Source organism: Epinephelus fuscoguttatus, linkage group LG7, assembly GCF_011397635.1.
Source record: "Epinephelus fuscoguttatus linkage group LG7, E.fuscoguttatus.final_Chr_v1".
NCBI classification, from domain to species: Eukaryota; Metazoa; Chordata; class Actinopteri; order Perciformes; family Serranidae; genus Epinephelus; species Epinephelus fuscoguttatus.
The window spans coordinates 28,401,130-28,425,737 of NC_064758.1; the positions used below are offsets into that span (position 1 = coordinate 28,401,130).

The 24,608-nt window shown below is 42.1% G+C and overlaps 1 protein-coding gene across 2 annotated transcripts in view; it reads right to left on the reverse strand.

Annotated features, from left to right (window-relative positions):
* slc2a4rg (SLC2A4 regulator) overlaps positions 1 to 24,608 on the reverse strand; it is a 50,425-nt gene that overhangs the window by 24,976 nt on the left and 841 nt on the right. For both annotated transcript variants that reach the window (XM_049580477.1, XM_049580476.1), the window contains exon 2: positions 23,368 to 23,603. In XM_049580477.1, coding sequence (XP_049436434.1) covers positions 23,368 to 23,603 — 236 coding nt within the window. The remainder of the gene's footprint in view (positions 1 to 23,367; positions 23,604 to 24,608) is intronic.

A 24,608-nucleotide genomic window follows, 5' to 3' on the forward strand; every position in this document is an offset into this window, starting at 1 on the left:
TGCTAAGCAGTCCACCCTCAGCTTAAACCTTATTTGTACTGCCCACTTGAGCTACCAGTGTACACATACACACAGTACACGTTTGCAAACACATCCACATCCTCTGTGAGCCCGAAAAGTGTGCTTTGGCATCCGGCATTCTAATAAAAACGTGACCGAGCACCACTGTAATTTGTGCCGTCCTGCAATTCTGCACAAACTTCTCCACTTCATGCATTCGTATTCTCTACGTCTATTCAATTTTGCACTCTCCACCTCTGTTCTCGCTGTCCTTGAAAGCAAAATGCGGGGAAAATTATTTAAGGCAGGGCCAAGAACTCACCCACACATTTGCGCACTCACACACACACACACACACACACACACACACACACACACACACACACACACACACACACAGACTCATGTACAACTCAGAAAAAAGTGAGTGGTCAAAGCTAATACAATTAGGTGAATATATGTTCACTGTGTACAGCTGTGTGTGTAACATGCAAATCCAAATGCTTTAAAATGTTAACATATGAACACACACACACACACACACACACACACACACACACACACACACAAACACACACACACACATTAACACAGTTGCACTAACACAAAACAGACACATATACACACACAGACACACAATGAGACACAGACAGAGGCAGAGATACACATGGTCTGCAGCTTTAAGAGGTCCTTGTCCCGCCCCCAGACTCCACTACACAACCAGAGTAAACTGGTTTGAGGCGTTCTCTCAGCCAAGCCCTAAGCCCTGGCAGAGATCCACTCGGAGTCTCAGAGCTCACGCACGCGCGTGCATACGCACACACACGCGCACACACACGCTCACACACACGCTCACACACACACACTCCATGCAAAAGCTTCTCCATGGAGTCCAAAAACACAAACAAAAGTACGGTGTAAATCAGCGAGACTGCGTGTACTGTACCTGCTCACACACCCACTCTGAGAAGTGACAAGACTTTTAAACATTTTATGGACACAGAAAAAGTTCACAAAGTGTTTGAGCTCCCACGCTGATGAGAATTTGCTGGATGGGAAGCAAACAGATCTCAGAGGAATGTACTGGATATGCAGGAATCTCTCAGAGACAGTCTGAACACTGCACGGCGGTGTCGACACCACCAAGATGCTGGTTTTACTCTTCGACATCTCAAAATAAGTGTGTGTTTGTGTGTGTGTGTGTGTGTGTGCTCTGAATACAATGCGGGTAGTTGGCAAAACAGTATAATTATAAAATACCGACGTGGAGAGAATCACAGTATGCAAAGAATAATATCCACACCGCAGCTAAAACAGAAGACATAGCCAGAGGAGAGGCGGGTAAACACACATATACACAGCACACACACACACACACACACACACGCACACACACACACACAGTCTGGACAAGATATAAAGAGATAACAAGATTAGCCGTGTCCTGTTTCAGTCATTAGCCTTGTTTTCAGCTCTACACAGGGCCAACCAGGGACACACTGTTGATTCATGGGCCTCTGTCGCTTCTTTAATAACATTTTTGTGCTGTTTTTATCATGTTGTTGCAAACATGGACATCGTGTTGTCAGCCTGACACTGAAGTTAAAGAAATGGGCTATTTGGCCTGCCTGTGGAGCTGAAAAGTATACTAACAGCATACCACTGACAGTCATGGTATGTTGTTGTTCTGTGTGTGTGTGTGTGTGTGTGTGTGTGTGTGTGTGTGTGTTAGTGAAACAGACAAAAAAAAACATGCTGGAAAGTCAGCTAGCTTATTAGCTGATTTCAGAGATGATTCAAACTTTGACGTTCTTTCCCTCACTCTCACAAACCCACACAGAGGAACACCAAGACTCACCAGACCCCATTAATACCTCCTGCCACCCCCCAACCCACTCTGATTTCCTGACATTGAGCTCTTTCCTTCCTCTCCTTCCCGGCAGAAGCATGATCCTCCACCGCAGTTTCATTACATCTGGTGCGAGTTTTTTGTGCGTATCTGTGTGTGCATGTGTTGAGCAATAAACAACACTAATGGCATGTTTTCGGCACCCTTTTTTCGGAGGGCCAACTGTCGATTCACTCTTACTCATGCTGACTACGGTGGAGCTAATCCACTGTTGCTATCAGACTGACTTTGATATTAATGTTTACACCAAGTCAGAAGCAGATGGCTGCCACATTCTGCCATCATAAAACCAGCTCGTACAGATAACGGCACAGCCATCTGCGCTCATCGCTTATGATCACATCAGCGCCTGCAGATACTCTAAATGACACGCTCCGCTGCTCTCTCCATAACTTCTCGTCTGTCCGTGAAACAACTACGGAGCCATTAAACTTGGAGGACGGAGCTAAAGAGTGACATCTCTGACAGTAAATCTGCCTGCATCTTCTTATGAGAGGCTTTATTTTGGAGCGGAGTTAAACTGGTGATGCCTCTATTTAGTGCCCAGAGAGAGGTGATTGGAGAGCAGAGATCCCTGTCAACAAACTTGGGCTGTTTGTACGTGTGTGTGGTACATGCATATATGTGTGTGTGCTTGGGTGGAAGGGTGTTTTGGGTTTTGGTTTGTGACAAATCTGGATGTTTACAAGAACCTTTCAGTCCAACCATGGTACATTTATGGCGTGCAGTAAATTTAATAATGACATGATAAACATGTCCTCCCCCACATATGCAGATGAACATGTGGGGGCACATGCACACTGAGGTATTCAGTGTAGTGACACCATTCAAACTCTGAGCTCTGAAATTTACGAGCCCCATCACTGACAAACATGTGGTTTACGTGACAGGTACCATGCCTCAATAGTTCGGTCTTAAACCCATTTACATAACTGTACTTGCATACAGTATGTGTGAGTGTGTGTGTGTGTGTGTGTGTGTGTGTATGTAGTGGGTACATTTGTGGATGCCTCTGATTGGAGCATTTAGCCAACTTGAGTGCATGCACAAACAAAACCATACACTAACTCTCTCTCACATCCACACACACACACACACACACAAAACACACACCCTCTTACCTTCCTTCCTCCCTAAACTTCTATTGGCCTTGGCTGAGCCAAGAGCCATCCCCTCCGGCAGCGGCACAACACATGGGCCAGCTTAAGTCAACAAGCCAGGCCTGGGCACATAAAGCAAGAGAGAGAGCAAGAGAGACGCTGCTGCTATGAGCAAGACACAAGTAGCAACAACAAGCTCAGAGCGCAGAAAGGGGAGAGTAGCTTGTGTGCCCAAGCATGTGTGTTTCTGTGAACTGGGTGTAATCAATGGATAAGCTTTGTAGATGACCATTATTTCATCCAAGGCGCAGTACGTCACAATGAGTCCTGGCTCAGAGTATTTCTGTGGGATGCTTTTCAAAATGGACTTGAATTAAGTTGGACACACTTAGAAGAAATCTCCCATTACAGTAGATTTCCACACCAGGTCCTAAGAGGACATTTGGACTTTGATACTGCAGATGGTGATATGATGCTGCCGTGCTGCTGTTTTTCTAACCCCCACCCCTATTCCAGTAATATAGTAGGCTCTCTGCTGTTGTTGGGGAGATGATTGGGCCTTCCCTCTATATTTAACACATCACCCTTGCTCCAGTTACCAGCCCAGTAGAAATTCCCAGGATCTGCCAGGTTTATAGTGCCCACTGTGTTCAGTATAAGCCCAGTGTAAGGGTAAGTCTAATATAATTAAACGTGGACCCTATTTCCCTATATTTTTGTGTCTAAGTGGCAACAATTCTTAAAACCAGTCCAGTATTGAGCATAAGCACTGCAGCTGGCAGCAGCAAAACAGGCTGCAAAGTAGCCACTCCAGCTTATGTGCACCATCAATTTACGCCCACTAAAAGTGTTTGCTTCTGCCGCTGACAGGCTCACATTATTATTTTAAGTGTCTGACAACTTGAGGAAAGGATCCCAACAGAGACAGACCTCTTTGTTAAAGAGTAAGATCCTTCTGTTTGACCAGAAAGCCCCAAAGTAGCCATCACCAAGCCTAACAGACTCCATTTAAATAAACAGTAATTTTAGCATGTATAGAGCCAGCATATTTTCACACTTAACTGGGTGAATTATGGTATTATTTCAACCAAACCAGTGTTGTTTGTTGGATTGTTGGAACAGTGGAAAGACAAACCAAGATGGGTTTTGTGAGTTTTATTTTGTGTCTGTCGACTTTGAGTGGAGTGTGTTTTATGATGCTAAAATTACCACTTATTTAAATGGAGTCTGGTGGATTTAGTGCTGATGATTTTAGTGCGGTTTATGGTTAGACAAAAAGAATCTAACTCTTAAAAAAAGTTTATCTGTGTGGATCCTTTCCATAATGTTGACAGACACTTGGAATAACAATCTGAGCCTGTCAGAGGCAAAAACAAGCAGTTTAAGTGGGTGTAAAGTGACGGTTTGCACATGTCCCAAGTGGTTATGATGCAGCCAGTTATTCCCATTACTAACTCGGACACAGAAACACAGGAAAATAGGGTTCAGTTGAAACTTTGGTTCAGACCAGCTGCCACAGTTCATTCACAACATTGTTGAAAACCAACAAGCACAGCTAAAAAAACTGACATGTTTATCAGTGATGTATTAAATTTCCTAAAGTGTATTTTTCATCTTAGTTTTTCTGCCTAAACTAATCTAATCACTCTCATTCCCTGCATGTGTATCCCACCTGTTAGACTCAGCCAATACGCAAGTTTACCAGAACACAAATTCCCACAACCCCCCTCCTATACACAGCTTTTGCAGTCTGTGAACATTTAGTAGCAACCCTACCATTATACAGGTAACATGGGGAGATTGTTTCACTCTCAAAAGACCAATATCACCTTAAGTCCTGGACAACACACTAGAGCTTCATCTTGTTTACCAGGGGAAAAAATTGAGTGTTACACAGATTGCTTGGACGACACCAGTTGTATGAGGTCAAGAAAAAAGAGGAAGACAGAGTGGAAGGGGCTGGGCAGTATCAGCAGATTTCATTGTTTTGACTTGGCTGACCACAGAGTGTATCCGTTTTGTATCAGGATGATCCAAAGCTGTGCAGAGTTTAATACTGTATGGTTGGTCCAGGCTTCACTGGAGTTGTACACTGCCAACAATAATCTCTGGTCTCCATCGCAGCATCAGTGGTGGTCACTTTAAATAGCACTTATCCATCCAATGTGGTCACGTGACCAACACGACCCCCAAAACAGGCATCAGGGTGTATTTGTGTGTCTCTGTATGTACTGTATGCATGTACGCCGGCTTCTTCATATCCAAAGCAGCTGCGTGTGCCTCCGAGTGGCACGGAGATTGGTGTGTGACCTTGGCAGTCACAGAGACAAACAACACTGTCACACAAACACATGGCAAAATCAACTTTCAAACACCACTCTGTTTGAGTCATGATAGGATTACACATTCAACAAACACTGGCTGTATTTTCATATTGCTTTTTGTCTCTGTCTGTTTTTCTCTTTATCTCGCTCAAACACTAACAAATGCAAATGTGCACAGCGGTGGAGATATACACACCAAAAAAAAAAAAAAAAAAAAAAAAAAAAAAAGGAGTAATGTTTCCAGTCATGAGATAGACTTTTCCCGAGGCAAAGCTTTTCATTTATTCATTTCTAAAACATGTGTTTGCATCGCTCATCCTCACGCACACTCAGAGAGAGAGAATGTGAGGGAGGCTGACTGACAAAGTGATGGAAACCACAAAACCACAAGAGCATTGTTAACCATACATCCCCCCCCCCCGTCATGTGTTCTGATATGCATCTCTCTCTTCTTTCCTTTCAGCCTCTTTAAGGCTCAAGGGATCCTGTTTTGCTCTAAAGGGAATTTGGACTGTGCACTCTTTATGTAGATGAGCCAGTGTGTATATTCCTAAGGCATGGAAATCATAGATGAAGATGAAGATGTAGATGAATATGACTCATCAGTGCAGACATACAAATGAAAAAGTAAGACCAGAGCAGGGAATGGTATGGTATGATGTAGTCGAACTGGTGTATCCTGTTTAACGAGGTAATGTAATGACAACTGAGGCTATCTGAACTGACCAGGCTGGTGTTGACGACCGTCTGCCCGCTGTGCAGCCCTGACAGCTGCCTCGTCCATACGTACTATTAATAGAACACCCACTGCTCTCCATCCCGCAATCCCTCCGTCCCCCATCATCCTGCCTCGACTACACTGAATTACGTAATGCTCTCCGTCCCTCTCTCTCTATCGCGCTTCCTAGCTCGCCCTGCAGACAGATGGTCATGATTGGCAGTAAACAGTCAACCCTGAAACACAACATAAGCCCCCCCCCCACCATGTTGACGGCCGTGATCCGCTGCCTCTGTCCGGATCGCTCACTCTCTCTGTTTTTTCCTGTTTTGTATTCCTGGAATTTCTTAGTGCAACACCTGCCAGGCTTCCCATGCTTTCTTAAACATCAAATTCAAGGACCAACATTCCTTCAAACTCAAGGAACCACCACAGCATAGTTTAAGACACAGATCAAGGTTAAATTATAGTTACAACAATGATAATTTTTATGACAACTAGCAGGGTTTACAGAAGCTGACAGACAACAATTAAAAAACAGCCTATTTACTTGACATTTACATTTACTAAAGATGATCATGCTTAACAAAATGTGTAAGTGTCATGAACTTTTGTTTGCCACAAAGCTTAGTTCTGCAATAATTCAAAATCCAATGAAAAAGATCACTGTTTTTGGTGAGGAAACCAGGGCGATGCTAACTTCCGTGTCGGCCTACAGAAAAAGATCAGCCTTGCAGCACTCTATGAATACAAATATATAGATATAAATATGTAGGCAGACATCAAGTTGTGTTGTCACTATCTATGCATGTGTTTGTGTGCAGTTTATAGACATGTTGCCCCTTTCCTAAGTACCCAGGCTCCGAGCCCCCTGGAGAGGGAGAGGCTGTTAGGCAGGAGCCATGTCTCCTTAATGTGGGCTGTGAGTGTAATGGCTATTCAGTCGCGGGACAAAAAGCCCTCTCTTTCCATCTCTTGATCCTCGAATGCAATCTGTAGCCTTAGGGCCACGCACAAACAACGAGTGGCTTTGTTCTGGCCAGATAATAGAGGACAAGACACAGCAAAAGACATGATTCCCTCTGTGGTGTCTGACTCCCAACGTCTGCATTACATCTCTTAAACTACAGACAGGATCCTCCGCATGTATTCCACTTTAACAGCAATTTTACAGGTAAGACGTCAGTGTAAAAGGGCTGCTCAGTGTGGAGCAATCTGACTGATCAACCCCTCTTTATAGTGCTCGGTCCTCAGAGAGAAAATGTTGACACAGCACAAGCAATTAACTGGGTGACGACAGGGTAGATCATGACGCACTACCTGACATGCATGCCATGCTCACACTGTGGAAAAAGCTAGATGTGGAGATATAGTATGTCATTATGTTTGTAGGGTGAGCCCCACACAGGTCAGTCAAGTGTGGCAAATACAGTTGGTGTAAATCGGATAATAGATAGGTGCGAGCAAACAGACAAGCCTTCTCTTGGCTTTATCAAATAAAAACCCTTCAACAAGTCGAGATAAGTTGCATCTGTTAGCTTAGGCCTGACTTCAAACTTTATACCACCCAATTTTAAGACATTAAATCCTCATAAAATGCATTGTAAACATATTACCATTAAAACAGATAACAATAATAAAAAAAAAAATTGTAATCTATAAAAAGAGCATACAATAAACGTTAAACTCTTATGTTCAATCTCTCTAGGGAAACTGGTTAACGACTAGCAGTACCTCGCTTTATTGCCCCATTGTCACTTCAGGCTACACAACAAGATTAACTTGTAGCTATAGCAACTTCCCTTACAACTTCTTTCAGTCCCCTCCAATAACAATGTTGTTGCTAGGGAATGCAGGGCAGTCTCTCCTGAGCAGAGGCCTTAGATTTTTCCCCCCTGCTCTACTGAGGACGGCAAACAAGATAGGCCCTTCTGCCGGAAAACACTGCCTCCTTATCAAAACGCTTGTCGTTTTTCATTTGAGTCAGGAGTTGATGTAGTGAGCCAGAGAAGTCAGCCGAGTTGTTGCGTTTTTTTTCTCCCTGAAAAAAGTATTTTATTCCTGGCCGACATCCGTTCACATTGTATTTTGATATATCTAAATAATCCAAACCGCTCAGGGCTAGACTGAGGTTTTGATTCCCCAGAATCACAGACATGTCATCTCCTGAGCCTTACGAACAAGTGAGCTGCGTGTTTGCTCTGCGACTGTTAAGGGAAACCAGATCAAATCAAATAAGAAGTTTATTCTGCGTGTCATAAACTAAGTCTGTTTCCCTCTGACTTAAACATGAAAGGGGAGTCATAACATAGACTTTGATATAAAACTCAGAAGTAAAACAGGCAAGAAAAGACAGATGGGAACCGAATCAAACAGAAAGAAACATGTCTTGAAACTTGGAACACAGATTAAAATGGCGGAGAGCCCCGAATAGAGCGGTCAGTTCTCTTTCTGCAGCACTCTCTCTTATTTTGTTCCTCATTCTTCACTTCCCACTCCCTCTCTCGCCTGCTCTTGAGATTTGCCCTTCTGCCATCACAAGCCAGAGCAGGCCTTTGCTTGGTTTCCTGTGTTTTGCGAAAGCAAACCAATGCTGCTCCAAAACAACTCTGCTCCACTTACTCCCATGAAGCCAAATATCTGCAGGGCAGCATCAGACAGACAAAGACTCCAGCCAGTAAAATAAACTGATCAGTATCTTTTTTTTTCTAGAAAGAGAAAGTGATGGTGCTCAGAATAAGACACTGCTTAAATGGTGAAAAAACAGCCGTTAGTGGAAGACTGGCTGCCAAGTTTAAGGGAGTGTGATGTAACTTATCTTTTATTATAAACTTACGAGAGACAGAGAGCATGAGAGACAAAGACAGAGACAGAGAGGCAAAGATCCTCCTACCATCATATGATTTGGCTGTTGTAACCTTTGCAGAAATAAACAGTGATAAAAACACTTGAAGAAAAACAAAATCAGACAAATAGGCCTTCAGTCGACCTTTAAAGCCTTCAAAGTCTCCATGTTGATTAGCGTTTATCTGCTTCTTCCTGCACACTGAAGTGTGTAGCATTATAATACACACAAAGGGTAAAAAGGGTGCAAGCACATTAATATTTCAATTTTCAGCCATCCTGAGTAGGACTGACTGTGTAAATAAACCAGCTCGCTCTGTCATTTAAATATCTGATGCCTGAGGTACATTATCACAAGGTATGAACAAAAAACATCATCGGTCCATCTCCATCTCCATCTCCAAAGGTTTCACATACTTATGTTACACAACATCTCCACACATACACATATGTGTGGACACATAAGGCTGTGAGGGTTTGTGTATTTGTGCCAAACCAACACGGTACAGGGGTCACGGTTTAGTGCATGCAGCCGCACCCAGAATACATGGTATGTGGACTGATGCATGAGATGTAGAACCATAGTTGACAAGCACAGGTTCTACACTGTGGACTACACATGCTGAAATGCTAGAGTGGAAGACCTGCCTGTGAGTTCCTGTTCAGCTACAACAGCAACAAGGAGAGAGTTGTGTACAAGATGAGGACAATGTGTTGGCTTTGCTCCACTGCTGTAAGGTATGTGAATGGAAACACATCCGACATGCTAATGCCCATTGGATGGCATCACCCAGATGTGCTGATCACCAGGATTATAAATGTTGCTGCTTGCTGTTGGTGCTTTAAATGTTTAAATATAGTCATGGTGAAACTAACTGAAACTAGTGATGCACAAATTTTATTTTTTATTATTTTATGTATTGTGGTATTTCCAATTTCATAGCATAAGAGATGCTTTTCAGTTTTATAGCCAATTGTGACCTATTGCATTTTGGGAAAGTGTTACACCCTGAGAACAATAATACAACGTAAATAATATATCTACAAAAAATACTACTATATTTCTTGAAAGCTACCCTAACAAACCAAACATAGTTGGTGCAGTGATGCACTCTAACAAAATAAAAGCAGGAATTTGAAGCAGACATTTAAAAGTGACTGTAATAAACAGTGTGTGCCTGTTGGTCAAAGTCTGTGTTGAGAGTCTAATTTTAAAATAGTACACTCAAAACACAGCTTTGTGAGCTGGTTATTATTGCTTTTATTTGCATGCTGAACAGCACAAATTAAGAGAATGTGTGTTTTCTGTTCATTTACAGGCTGAAAGTGCATTTTCTAGGACCATTTATAATTACCATATATTTGCATAAATAATGAAAGACCATGACAAATAATGTTTTACCTGTGGTATAGTAATTATCACAATAATAAAATACTAATAATTTAGATGTTGTTGTTGTGTATTACCTGTGTGTTATTATTTTGTGGTGGTAGTGGTGTTTGTGCCTTTTGTATCATGATGTAGCCCCGTCCTTTAGCACCTGATCAGCCCTAGTGTATCACCCCATCCTCGGCCCCCTACGATCCCTGACAGTCTATACTGGATAGTGACTAATATTGTTAAAAAAAAAAAAAAAAGCCATAAACCATATCTTTAAAAATTTAAGTCTCCCTGTGGATCCCTTGGCCTGGGGCCTGCAAAAGCCATTCACCTCACTGCAAATTATCAGTTTTTTAACATCCTACAGGAGGAGGCTGTGATACTACTGGGAATAAGCGAAGGAAAATAGTCCCTCTATCACCCTGTGATGCCAACAATGGGATAGTTAATAAGATGAATGGAGGCAATTAGAGCACATCATGGAAACACAAGAGAGGTGATGATGATAAAACCGGGCGTCTACCTACAGACAGATGTGGAAAGACAGAGGGCTGATCCACCATGAGACATCTGAGAACACATTAAACTCTGACTCTGGATCAGACCACTCATTCTTTATTGTTAACAAACATGTTGAAATATGACTGCTGAGCTTCACAAAACACATGAGAATGACTTGCTAGTTGGATGCAACCTGCCGGTCTCCCTGTGAGAGTTTTCTAACGATGCCAAACCCGGGCAATGGTCAGGTTAGGGCAATCGCGTTCTCCTGAACAGACAGACAGAGAGATGGGAGAGCTTGCCAGACGCAGCAAGCAGCACTGGCCCAGGGAAAGTCATGCCGTGTGTGACTGAAGTGTTTTTCTGTCAAACAGTTAGGTCTCCCTACAGCCAAGACTCTTCACTCTCAGACGTATTGACACACACAACCAAACACACACAGACAGATTCGGTTTACTGACTGCTGCAGATCTTAAATTGCTGACTTAGGAATGTTAAAAGCACTAAAAAAGTGCATGAAAATTGAACATCTACAGTTCCACAGTGACCGAGCAAATTCAATCTGCTCCTGAGGACCATGTCATTTGGTCAAAAGCTCCAGAACAAGTGGGTAAGTTGAAGACTGAGACTGTCAACAGCTGTTCCAAAGGTTATAAACAAAGTGTCAAACTTGGTTACGCAATAAACTGCTGCATAATACAGCAACCTCACTTAATACATTAATCTTTGATCTGTTTTAATCATAAACATCAGCTGATAGAAAGTGGCTCATTAAGGCAGTGACAGTAGTTAAGCAGGTTTAAAGGTTGGAGAGGAGACAGGAGTGTTGCGATAAGCTAGTGAGGCTTCTAGGGCTTATAACAGATCCAGCTTCAGAAATACCAACATACCACTAAACCTCATTCATTCACACACACGACATGCAGACGTGCACGTACTTGGCACCTCAAGTCCCCTCTGGTGCGTCTACATTCCCTAGTAAATCTGGTCAAATGTAAGGGAGCTGACGTGAGCCCGCCTGTTAAGGAGAGCGGAGGTGAAACCAGAGACAGAAACAGCTGCTCAGCATGCCAATAAAATGCGTAACACCCCCTGCTCCCTCTTATACCCGTGTGAGGTTCCGAGGTGCCCGTACTTTTCCCTGTTAAACCTCTCATTTTTCTCCAGCTTAATCTGATAGCTTTTAAGGACAGTGTTGTTGTCACTCTGTTATGAGCCATTTACTATCACCAGCATCTTGTTTACATTTCCTGCAACTATATAACACATGCCATATGTTTGTAGGACTTTTACTGGCTACTTTTTATAGAAAAATACAAAAGACAAAAAGAATTCTACCTTGTTAAACCTAGGACAAAGCGGCCGCTGTAGACCCAAAATAAGACCACAAATAAAAAGACAAGGAAGTAACGATTAAGTGTGTAGGGCAACATGTTTATGAGGGATTTCTTCTTGTTGATGTCGCATGGCTGATGGCAGGCAGAGAATAAAGTGATGAACTGAAATAAAGACAGTGTTAAGTAAATATAAAAACACATCTTTTTTTATGATGGACTACCATTTCCAAGTCTGTGCAATGGACAGCAAAAGGATTTCTCCAAAAGTAGGACAGCGAGCTCTGATGTCCTAACGTCAGCGTAATACTTTGAAGGAGATGATTTTAAGTTTACTGGTATTATCCTTTAAGTTGCCTACTCACTCCCTGTCTCTCTTTCGCTTTCTTTTCCCCTGTGTCTCTCCTCCCTTGCTCTTCCATCCTTTCCTCATGGTGTAATTATGGTGAACAAAACGCAGCGTAAACACCAGCTAGTGTATATATCGAGAGCATGGTGTTGATTCTTGGTCTTAACCGGATTTGGGCAGATCGGACAGGAGCGAGGGTAAGCAAAAGTTGGTGAGACAAGAGACTGGAGATCAGCCTTGCCCTCTCCATAAATCACAACAGGACACACCTGAAACATGCCCGACTCAAAGGGACCAGACCAATGCCAAAAAAAACAAAAAGAAGAAGAAGAAGAAAAAAAAAACCTTTCCATCTTTGGATGAAAACCAAGTGTGGGTTAAAGTACGGCCGATCAAAGACAAGTGAGAACTACCAGCTCCCATGCTCTGGAACAGCTACAAGAGTTTCTGGGGCTATTTGGGCAGTGATCGGGGCTCTGCTCCACACCTGACTGGACAGCCTCATACACTCAATGCTTTGTGCAGGGGCATGCTGGTGCTAGTAGCCACCGCCACTAAGATTAAGCGGGGATACTTTTGCCTCTCCCCTGGCCGGAAATCTCCATCTCAAGAATCTTGGCAGCAGTCAGAGGAGTCCAAGGGGTGTGTTTTTTGCTCTTGTTTAAAGAGACTGCTGAAAAAAAAAAAACCTATCTTAAGTTGCCTTAAAACACCTTTAAACACTATTTCACAGTCATACACACTAAAGACTTTTAAATATATTTTTATTAGACCAATTTTAAACCAAAGTAAATGATGCTGCCCTAATTCTTATTCAACTTAGTTTGTGATAGTAGAAATTAGAAAGTTAATTTGTTTCATTTGTGATCTCTTCTTTTTTATTCTTACAGAGGACCTTTATTCTCATTTTCAAGTTTACACTGTTTTTTTTAAAACTAGAACATGTTTACATGCTTTAATGGTAAAAAAAAAAAAAAAAAAACACTTTATTTTCTCATACTGACTGTGCTGTAACACCTGTATTCACCCTCTGTCTGAGAGGGCTCTGTCACACCAATACTTAAATGACAAGTATAAGCTCTTTCTACCATGAAAAATCACATATACAACCTTGTAAACACAACTGGACATTCAGGGACAAATTTACTACATCCTGAGCTAACTATATGTGTTTCTCTGACTTTAGCATGTAGCTTTATTTAGCAGTGTAGGCTACGTAATGCAAACACTTGCAGTCTGACGCCTGAAGCAGACGCCCACGTGAAGAAATCTGGCACACTACGACATCATACCGTAGTCAGAATAGAAAGAAACAGTGGGAAACAGAGTATTCAGAACAGTCTGAAGCTTGCTCACAGGGATTGCTTCTACATAAGTTTACCTCATTATTTGAAACTTATTCCACGTTTAATATGAACATTCTTCATTGTGACACTATACATATAAGACACAAAATATGGAAAAGCATAATAGGTCCCCTTCAACTAGGAAAGCAGTGCAAATAAAAAATCTTAACGGGTCTTAATTTTGACTGTTTCAGCTTCTCTCCTCATTCTTTTTATGGACCGGTGGATACCACACAAAACAACAAGACTGGTGAGGCTGACCGAAAAATCAATCTTTATCTTTATAAACAAGTTTATAGCTACAGGGAGGAGACCACAGAACCCGCGCTAATGGATGAAAAAACAAACACTGTGTACATAAAGCAAGAGGCTGTCAATCTCTTCCCCCTCCCCTCTCCTTCTCTGTATTACTCCACAGAGTGTGCTCACACATATCAGGCATGAGCCACACACATAAAGAGTCACCTAGAGTATGTAATTGTGAGTATGTGGGTTTGTGCATATAGATAATTATAGGCGATGTATGTGTAAATAGTGCCGGCTGACTCAGCAGGGCACAGCCAGTATGTGGATGCATGACGCAATATCCAGGAGGTGAGAGGAGGACAGCGTTATTAGCGGGTCTGTGTTAAATGAAACCTGACTACCTCACCACGAGTACAGACTAACAGTGTGTGTGTGTGTGTGTGTGTGTGTGTATTGTGTGTATGTAGGTGAGAGAGAAATAGGATTAAAAAAAGGAAAACACACAAATCTGTGCTGTCACTTGTAGAGCTGCTTGATTGATTGTCTTGCCCTTCGTTAGAGGGCACGAGGATAAGTGATTATCCCAGCCCACACAGCTCTATTGTTAAGGACGTGCATGTCTACACATACGAGGACACACACAAAGCGTAGGGGGTTTCTCAGGGCTTATGAGGGCCCACTGGTTCTAGCAGCCTGGGTGTGGCAATGCTATTTAAAATTGTTTATTCAAGCTGGATCTTTGAAATGAGGGTGCTAGCTGTTTAGCGAGCGCTAAATCTATGCAGTGCTTTGGGCTTTTTATTCACACTTTGATTTACCCAATCCCTTGCAGGATCAGGCGTTTTGAAAAAGTCAATGCTCACATTTCTTAACTGTGTCAACACAAAATCAATTGAAAAAGGCAGGAGTTCAGCACCGCTCTCTTCCACAACTAAACTAAAAGACAGGGCTGTCAATAATCCTTTAATTACAAGTGAGATCACGGACATCTGACGTTCCTTAGGATGGAATCGGAAACCTCAGCGAGCACTGTATATCCCATGTTCCCTACATACTGCCGTAGTAAGGTGAAAGTAGCCTTAGACCCCTTTTCCACCAAAATTAGCACGTGTATGAGGGTTTTAAAAAATGTGGGAAACCCTGTTAAGAATAGGCAATAGACTAGTTTCCCACTGCCAGTAAACAAGAGCCATGTGCACTGATCTGACAGACGAGCTTGTCTTTCTGTTTTTTTCCTGGTGTTTTACATTCAACGTCAAAACAGTCCGGAAGACACAAAGTTAGTAAACAGTAAAAAGCAGCTATTTCTCTCATTCCTAAGTTTTTAAAATTGTTCAAGTACTGCTTGGACGACAATGGACTGTATTTTGTGGTGACTGGGCTGAAATTGGTGCATCCACCCGTGTGTTTAATTTTCATCAATGCTGGTCAAAGCCAATCAGAACCAGAGCTGACGAATCCCCATGACTACTGCATTTGTCCCCGGAATGAATCCCGATTGTAACCATTCCCATTAAATACAAAAGCCAGATGTTAGTGGGTGTTCTGTCCAGTGGGAAAGGGGCTTTAAGGTTTCATGGGTACACGATACAGCAACAGGCAGAGAAGAAGAGATGGTGAAGGAGAGAGGCACACAGCTTGTTGCCATGTTTGAAAATTATAAACATACAAACCACATAAAACTTAACAACGGCTAAATATTCATGGGGAGAAAGCAGTCTGATTTCTCCTGCAGCGGAAGAAGACTAAAATATGTTTTCTACCAGATAAAAAGAAGGGGAAGGATATTTAACTACACGCTGAGCACTAATTAAAAAACGTAGACATTAAAATAGATGTGGCCGTTCAGCTCAGCACAGTACAAAGTGTAAGGCGTTTCTCAGACTTCTCTGTTTGCAGTCTGGACTGAATTTCACTGCTTGTCATCAGCAGACTGGGATGACTTATGATAGAGTTGCGCAAGACACTGTGTCTGTGTGTGTGTGTGAGTGTGTTTGTATGTGAGGATATTTATAAGTGCAGTGATTGAGAGCAGGAGAGAGCAAAAACCATGAAACTACAGGCTTACAGAACATTTTGAAAACAGTTACTTTGGACTTAAAGAGCCTTACTCTCAGCCATCAAGGATCTGGTTTTGGAAGACATTTGTAAATTCACTGAAGCGTTACGCAGTACATTCAGACAATTTTCCTACTGTATTGTGCCGATTAATCTGTCACAGTGAGAAGTATTGTAACAGGTGAAAAGTGAAATTTTACGCACAGTTTAAATGCATAATCACATTGACAAAATCAAAAAATGTAGCTTCGAACTTGTGAAACAGTGAAGAAATATTTCTAACAAAAATCAACCCTTGGCTTGTGGGTGTAATGTCTGCAGAGCTGCCATTTTCATGCCAGTAGAAACATTGTGAACATTCCAGTGATGAGCATGCTATCATTTTTCCTACCTTATGAATGGATGCAGTCAGTGAAAAGTTGTGAAAATTAAACACTATCACATACTCGCTGAAGGAAAAACAAACACATGTCAGACAGACAGATTAGAACTGACGTTACTTTTTTTTATAAGAGTATGGAATAATCTTTCCTGGCGGAGAGAGACTCGGCATTGTTCAGAGGGCTTCATCTCCTCTGGATTTCAGAAGGATTAAGCCGGTCATCATTCAGACAGAAGGGCAGAGGGCAAAAGGCTAAGACAAACGGAAAACGGGATGTATGAAACAGATAATACACATAAACAAAAGTAGGTCAAGGGCATTTTGCAAGGCAGAAAAAGTTGCAACATCCCAAACAAAAACCTCTTAACCATGAACCATGCTGGAGCTCAACTTCACTACTGAGACACCAGCAAAGTAAACTCTAACTTCACTGTAATGGTCTTTTATGAGCATGCAAATAACTCCAAGACAGAGAGGGAGCGATACCAAGGGAGTGATAATAGTTATATGAAGATCAAGAGACGTTGTGGGAGGTTATATGCTGAAAGATGAGAAAGGCAGGCTGTTGGACAGACGGGAAAGTCACGGAGCAGCTGCCGGCTGGTATGAGAAGTGGGGCATAAGGACAGAAAGACTGATTGAAAAGAGAGGAAAGACAGTTGACTGTGGCATCTCTAAATGCTACTGAGGCAGAACAGGAGGCCTTATGTAAGTGTCTATTAGTGTGGGTGAGCAAGCGATAAAGCATTTTACTGCAGCGGTGCCAGAGCTGTGCAACAAGAGTTTCCTTCCCTCTTGATAAGTGTTTTTTTTCTCTCTCTCCGTGTCCCTAAGGCAACCCGCCTGAGGACAAATGTACAGGATACAACCTACATACACACTATTAACAACATTAGTAACATATAATTGCCGCATAATTTTTTGGAGCCGTTTCTAACCTCATCTACGTGACGTTACATTTGCAACACAGCAGACTGTTTGCAGAAAACATTCCTTCAAGCCTCCTACTTATGAAATTGATTTTGCCTCTCTTCTTCACTGCATAACAGCAAATGATTAATGTCTCATTTGCGCGTTGTACACGTACACACACAGCACATATTTCACCCATTAGCCGGAGCTTCTTCCAGAGGCCCTCATTAGTGTTAAAGAGTGAATGATTCAGAGCCAGCCGCAGAGCTGCACTCTGAAAACGCAGATTAAATAAAAACATTTTTTTGCTTTGAAACCAGATCCTCACTCCTCTGTCCACCTCTGAGTCAGGAGACAGTTAAAGCTGCAGTGTTAGATGATTAGCTGCCTGCTACAATCTTCTGTGGTTGCAAAGTGTCTATGTAGCACATAACCCAGATCCTGAGGCTGACCTAGCGGACGTGCCAGATGCCTGCTCGCGTCCTAGTCTGACCCTCCCCTATCACATGACTCCATTCATTGAGGATGACCTTTCACCTCTGGCTGTGTCAGTGCAAGAGCTTTAACCTCTTGTGGTCTGGAAGCAAGAAAAGGAAGAGGAGGAAAAGATGATAATACTCTATCCCATTCAGCTCAAATTTTGCAACTAATGATGATGCTGACATGCTTATCACATGTTCTAGGCAAATATGTTTTATATGGAGATATAGAGAAAAACAAGCACCTGAGAAGAAGTGGACTGCTCCACTGGAGATGCCATGTCAGCAGTCTGGAAGTGGGTTAGACATCCCAGACTGGAGTGGGGGCGGGTGGCCGTTCCTCTAACTTTGACCTTCAACAACCGGCTGTAATGTCTCCTTTGGGAGAAGAGGATTGGTGGTGGGGTGATCGGATGGGGGTGGAGAGGTGGTGGACTCTGCTCCAGCCTGCCTGCCAGCCTCGCCTAAACCATCCTGGTGACTCTTAGCAAACTGAGTCAAAGGCTGGGCAGTAATTATGTTAAAAACAGAGCCACCCCACCCCACCCCACCCCATCACCGACCCACCTCACTGCAGTTGGTTGCTCTGGTGTCTTGTTTATGCGGACTCAGTGTTTTCTATTCATGTTAGCTCACTGTGGTGACAGTGTACCTGACCAAGGACAGATAAGAAAGAAAAGCTTTTCACATCAAAACAAAATGCCCCCTCCCCTCTTCATTTCGTCAGACCTCTTATTTTTTTGTTAATTCAAGCTTGCCTTTGTTCCGTTATCAGTGTGCTCGATCCCACACTGATGAGTATTGACAGGTAGAACGAGCTCTGCTTTACGGTGTGAGTGAAAGAGAGAGACTTAATCAGAGACAGAGCAAGGAAAAGAGACAGACACACACAGAGGCGAAATGGGCAAGAAGTTGGGAGAGCTTAAAAAGGACAGTTCTGTGCTGTTTATCACTCTAGATTGTTTCGGTGTGCGTTGCCAAACGTTGGAGATATCGGCAGTAGAGATGTCTGCCTTCTTTTGAATTTTATAGAACTAGGCGGCACTTGACTTGTGTTGCTGAAAAAGCAAAAAAAATAACAAAAAGAATACATTTGAAAAACTCAACAACAATGTATTTTTCCAGAAATCACAACTCAGTCACTTGGTGGCTGGGAACAGTTTCATTTAGGAACTATTTTCTTACTACATTACTACACCCGCCAACCATATCACCACACAGAGGGAAGTGCACACCTATTGATAGCTTATGTAGCACCACAGAGCTAGCTAATGCTACAGCCCAGCCGAGGAGGCCGCTATTAGTGTTCACATCTTGTGCTGTCACAGGCCTTTTGTCTGTGAGCAGATGCATGCTTCTTTCCGTGTGGTGATACAGTTACCAGATGTAGCTCGGTAGAAAGAAAATAGTTCCTATGTGAAACTGCTCACAACGCGGTCTGCGGATTGTCTTTAGTAACCAGGGCATGATTTCTGGAAAGAGACATTGCTGTTGAGTTTATTCAAATGTATTTTTTATGCTTTGAGCACCACAAGCTGAGTGCCATCTAGCTCCATTATAATCAAAAGAAGACAAGCATCTCTAAAACGTATATCTCCAACACTCGGCAAGTCACACCAAAACAATCTAGATCAATGAATACTACAATAGGGAAGAGGAAAAATATGTATTTTTGATTTTTGGGTGAACTGGCCCTTTAAAAATACAGTAGTTTTGTTGTGAGTTCATATATTGGTTCCTCCTCGTTCTTCCTGCACAGATCTTTGCCCAGGCTTGTCTAAAGGATAGTGACCTACTTTGCAGAATTTGCAAACCGACAAGTCGAGGTGTGAAAGCACTGTGCTGTATGTGAGAAACAATACATAACTGATACAGTGGTGCATGTAAAACACACAGAGGTGAGCAACAGCTTTATCGCTAATGTCTCTTTAAACATATTTTATCCTGTAACACAATGGTGGTATTACCCAAACTGGTAGGGAGCAAAGGAGAATAAATGGTTGTGTTGACATTAGCCAAAGTAGGGCACAGTTTGCAGCAAACGCACAATGGGTCACACCCACGCACACAGATGTGCACACACATACTGGGATGTCAAACACAACCTTGCCACTGTGACCATTACTTGGAGAAAAGTAGGAGCCTTGCACTGCAGTCCAAAAGTGTGTGAGTGTGTTGCAACAATGCAACTTGGTGCAATCGCTGCTTGCACCTAATAACTGTTAGTGGGTTTGCATGGCAACTACAGTCCATTTTCAAGCTCCTCTTATAAATGTATGATGAAAACCACATGCACATACATCTGGGTAACAGGCAGAGCTGGGATGATAATGTAAGCAAACATAGTCAATTCCCAAAAATAGACTCAATGCTAAATTAGTTTAAACTAAAATGTGAATAATGGCAAAGAGAGGGGAGCCTCTTGTCACCAGCTGCAAAACAAAAGCCAATTTGAGCAGGGTAAAGACAGGGAGTTAATCTGAAAGGTCAACAAAAGAGGCCTGGCTAATATGACCACCACACAGTTATATAATGTTATGCAACCTCTTTCAGCAGCTGCGGAGTGTCAACTCAGTTTGTTATTGTGGTAGCAGTGTGCTGAGATAGCCATCAACATGCTGTAGAAAAGACATGTTTCAAGTCTTAAGACCTAGATCGAGAGGTGAGAAGAGCAGCAATGCTGTCTGTGGTGGACACACACACACACACACACACACACACACACACACACGCACAACTCTGATTTAAAAGCATGTTCAGTCTTGCATGCTCCCCAGAGACACTCCTTTATGTCATACATGACCAGCGGCACGTGAAGTTCACGTGATGATGAAAGGAGTGTGGTATTTAAACCCCCAAAACTCCTAAACGCCACGCCTACTCTCAAACAAACTCTCAGGAGTTGAAACCTGTTTTGTTGATGGACTCCGATCAGTTTCAATTTCTAAAAATGTTTATACAGAGGCTCAGAAAAAAAGTCATCATGTTACTATGCAGAGTTAACAAGGAGCTGCTTGGTTTCTAGACTTAACTGTACCACCACAGGGCATTCTGTTAATGTGTAAGCGCCCTCTGACAGGCCGACAGCAGCTTGACACAGACAGTAACCAATAGCTGTGTAAAATGACGGAAACTCTGCTCAGGCACCGCCTCCAGTCTCTCCCACTCCTTATTACTGTTACATAATCACTTATCAGTGCACTAGGCCTGTCCCTGGATGAATTTTCTGCTTCTTCTGTGTGAAACAGTCTGTGTGAGCAGGAAAGTTTGCCTAAGGACTGTCAACGAATGTCCTGAGCACAAACGTGCATGTGTCCGTGTTTGAAAATAATGTCAAACAATGGCAGCAAAAAGTCACTGCACTGCACATGAAACATCAAACAAAAAACACTCGCACACAACAAAGCTTCCTGCCTGACATATCGGGAGCACATCACACTGATACAGTCACTAACCTGGCCTGTCAAAAGAGGGTCAACAGGGAAAGTGTTGGGCTTAGAAGCAGTCGAGCAAGACACTGAAACCTGATTAGCAAAAACTTTCCTGCATGTAGTTAACTGATTACACTACACTAACGTATTCTAACTACCTCACTCTTCCTGTATATTCTCCTCTCCTCAAGTGATTGGGGAATTCTGGCGCTCACCTCCAGCTCTGGCCCTCTTATGGCACATTTCGAAACTATTCTTGATGGAACACTAAACATGTGGTCAGCTGACCAGTACGCCCCCACACCATTCATGCCCAAACCACTGTACAGTTGTAGCCAGCGGCTGAATTCCACTTTTAGTCAAGACTCTGCTAAGGAACACAGGTTTGGAGTCAAGCACATAAAAATTCTAATGTCGATTATTTTTATCACCACACATTCAGTGTCAAATTAGCTTCGGGGCCCTGCTCTTCAAATGTGGCTGAACTAATTCAGGCTAACAGGCTGTTATCAGGCTACAATAATCCTGTTTATTCTCATCTGGCCAATTTTGGGTGCTTTGAAAGCAGTTTGAGGATTTAGTTGTTAATCCTTGATGAAGTTATCACGAACAACACTGTGCTCTTATTTCAAAATTAAAAGAAAAATGAGCAGAGAGTTGATCTTTTGATTGGTGTGTGCACAGTAGGTGTGGTGGGAACCTTCCCAGCATGCACTGGGGCAATAGATTAATGGACATAAGTCTCATTTTTATGTGTGAACCAGCATTGTTACATGTGTCTATTTGTCCTACACTGTGCTTCACCATCTTTCTACTGTTTCTAGGCAGTTATTACATTAGATATTACGTGTGAATGTGGTAAAGTGACATTGCTGCATGATTGGTGAAGTTCTCCTCAATGGACATTCAAGAGAATTTTAAGAAATATTATAAGCCGACAATGAAACTGTTACCTTACTAAAACCTCTTAAAAAACAACTGAGCAACATTTTTCAGCAAATTGAGTTCCACACTTGATAATTTAATATGTTTTAATGGTTAAATGACAGATTTTAATGTCAGATTAAAGTGGAAATAGACATGTTTTTTTTAAGTATTATTAAATGTTTACTGCACAATATGATGGTCAGAGAATAATGATATAATTGGTTATAACTGGTTTCCTATAAGCTTCGCTTTTACTATGCAATTCTGTCTGCCAACAAATTCAATCTTCAGGGAAAATGAAGATTCAATTTACAACACAAGGGAAGCATGTCACCCAGTGAGTAATCTGAAAAGTAAAAGCTGTCTTGTTGTCTTTGTGACAGCAGCAACAACAATAATACCACATTTTAAAATGCCATTCTGGCTCCACTGGTCTTTTATCAGTCTGAATCTTTAGGCTTTGTTTAAGTTTTATTGCTCACAGTATCTCAAACTACATTTGGGTTGGTTATCTTTGTCGGGTACAGAGCAGACCTTGATTAATATTTAATATTTAATATTATTATTTCATCACATAAGTAGGTCTATAGGTAACTCTCTGATTTGAAAGTTGACTTCTCAATAACCTGCATGTTGTCTTCTAAAATCATAATTGACATTTTGATTTTAAATCTAAGAAAGCGAGCCATTTGTATTTGAAAATGACTTCATGTACGTGGTTCTCAATAAAACATTTTGGTCATGATCCTGCTCACTGTCAATAAGTCTACCCCTGTTTTATAAATTAAACCAGCTTCAAAAAATCAAATAAAACTGATTTGTGTCAAATCAACAACACTCTAATCTGGACAACTCGGTCATCCATGTACAAAGAACCCTGCCCTGGACTGGGATGAATAGAAACAAGAGCCATGCACATAAAATTAGGTCTGATAGTTCATGTGCCAGAATTCTATGGGGTTGATTTTATATCTGTCAAAAACACATGTTTAGATGCCAGGCCAACTCTTTACTCACATCATATGACTGTATTGCTCAGAAGTGGTGTCTCTTTTACTTTACAGCACTATTAATAAATCTAAATATGAAGATACAAGAGGGGGTCATGTGTGTAACAGGTCTCTACCTGTTTCTGGGGACGGGGATGTGAGACGAGGAGAGGGGTTGTCTCTCTGTCGGTGGTACGTTCCGCCCTTGTGCTGCCCTGAAGTTGTTGGCCAGCTCTGCCTGTTTCCCTGGGTTCCTGATGTCCAAGTGCATGAAGCCGCCTGGCGACTGCCCGTTTATGCCTGGGCAATGAGTTGGACTGGCCCTCTTCAAGATCCCAGAGGAGCCAGTGTCTTTTTGGTCCCCAAGGCCAGTCTAGAAAATGAGAAACACAAAGGTCAGTCTATCATACTGAAGGCAATAATCAGCCTGTCTATATCAGAAGTGTTGAATAATATGTGACAGAAAGAGCATCAACACTTTCACTAGTAAAATTAAATGGCTTTACATGACTTTCTTGCAGTTTTTAAATCATAGATTTATAATTTGATTGATCACAGAAACCCTGAAATTAATTTATTAGCATGGCGTTAACACCAGGCCACACCTACTCAAGCAATACTGTAAATGCTTGAGCAATGAACAGAAACTGTGTGAGTGTGATTGAATGACTTGCTTTGTATTGAAAGCTGTTTTATATCCCAATTTAAATAGAAAAGTGTCTTAAATGAGAAACATCATCATGATAAAATGAGTTGCAACTAATGATTACTTAGTATGTAATCACAAATCTTTGAGTCAGTAAAATGTTAAGAAATTCTCCTTATCTTACAGCTAGATTTTTAAATTAGCCATCATAACTATCATTTGACTAACTGATTGATCAGCTTTTGTATATCTATGTATAGGCTAAATAAATATCTTAAAATGTTCATCCCCAGAACCTTCAACCTCCTTGTTAAAATAAACAGACAGCAATTCACCAAACTTATTTGAATAAACTGCTATCTGATCCATATCACAAGCGGGTGTGGCAATTCGCCACCTGTGCACTTCTGATGCTGCGGGGTCAATTATTAACACATGACATGATTAAATTACTGAGCCTGCAAAGCACACACAGTTGCACACACGGGCCATATAATGCAATGCAAAAACAAACATGCAATTCAAGTTACAACAGCATGCAAACAAAATACTGCAAACATATCGCATGTCTCCTCCAAAAAGTGTCATTACTAGTTGGGTAATGTTGGAGGAGCCGGGCCGAGCTGTGCAGCCAGGAAGCCCAGGCTGTAGCTCCACCCTACAGTTATGGGGAAGGGGGTTTGGCTAGGCTAGTAGTTTGAAGTCCCTGCCCCCCGTTTCTGTAAACTTTGC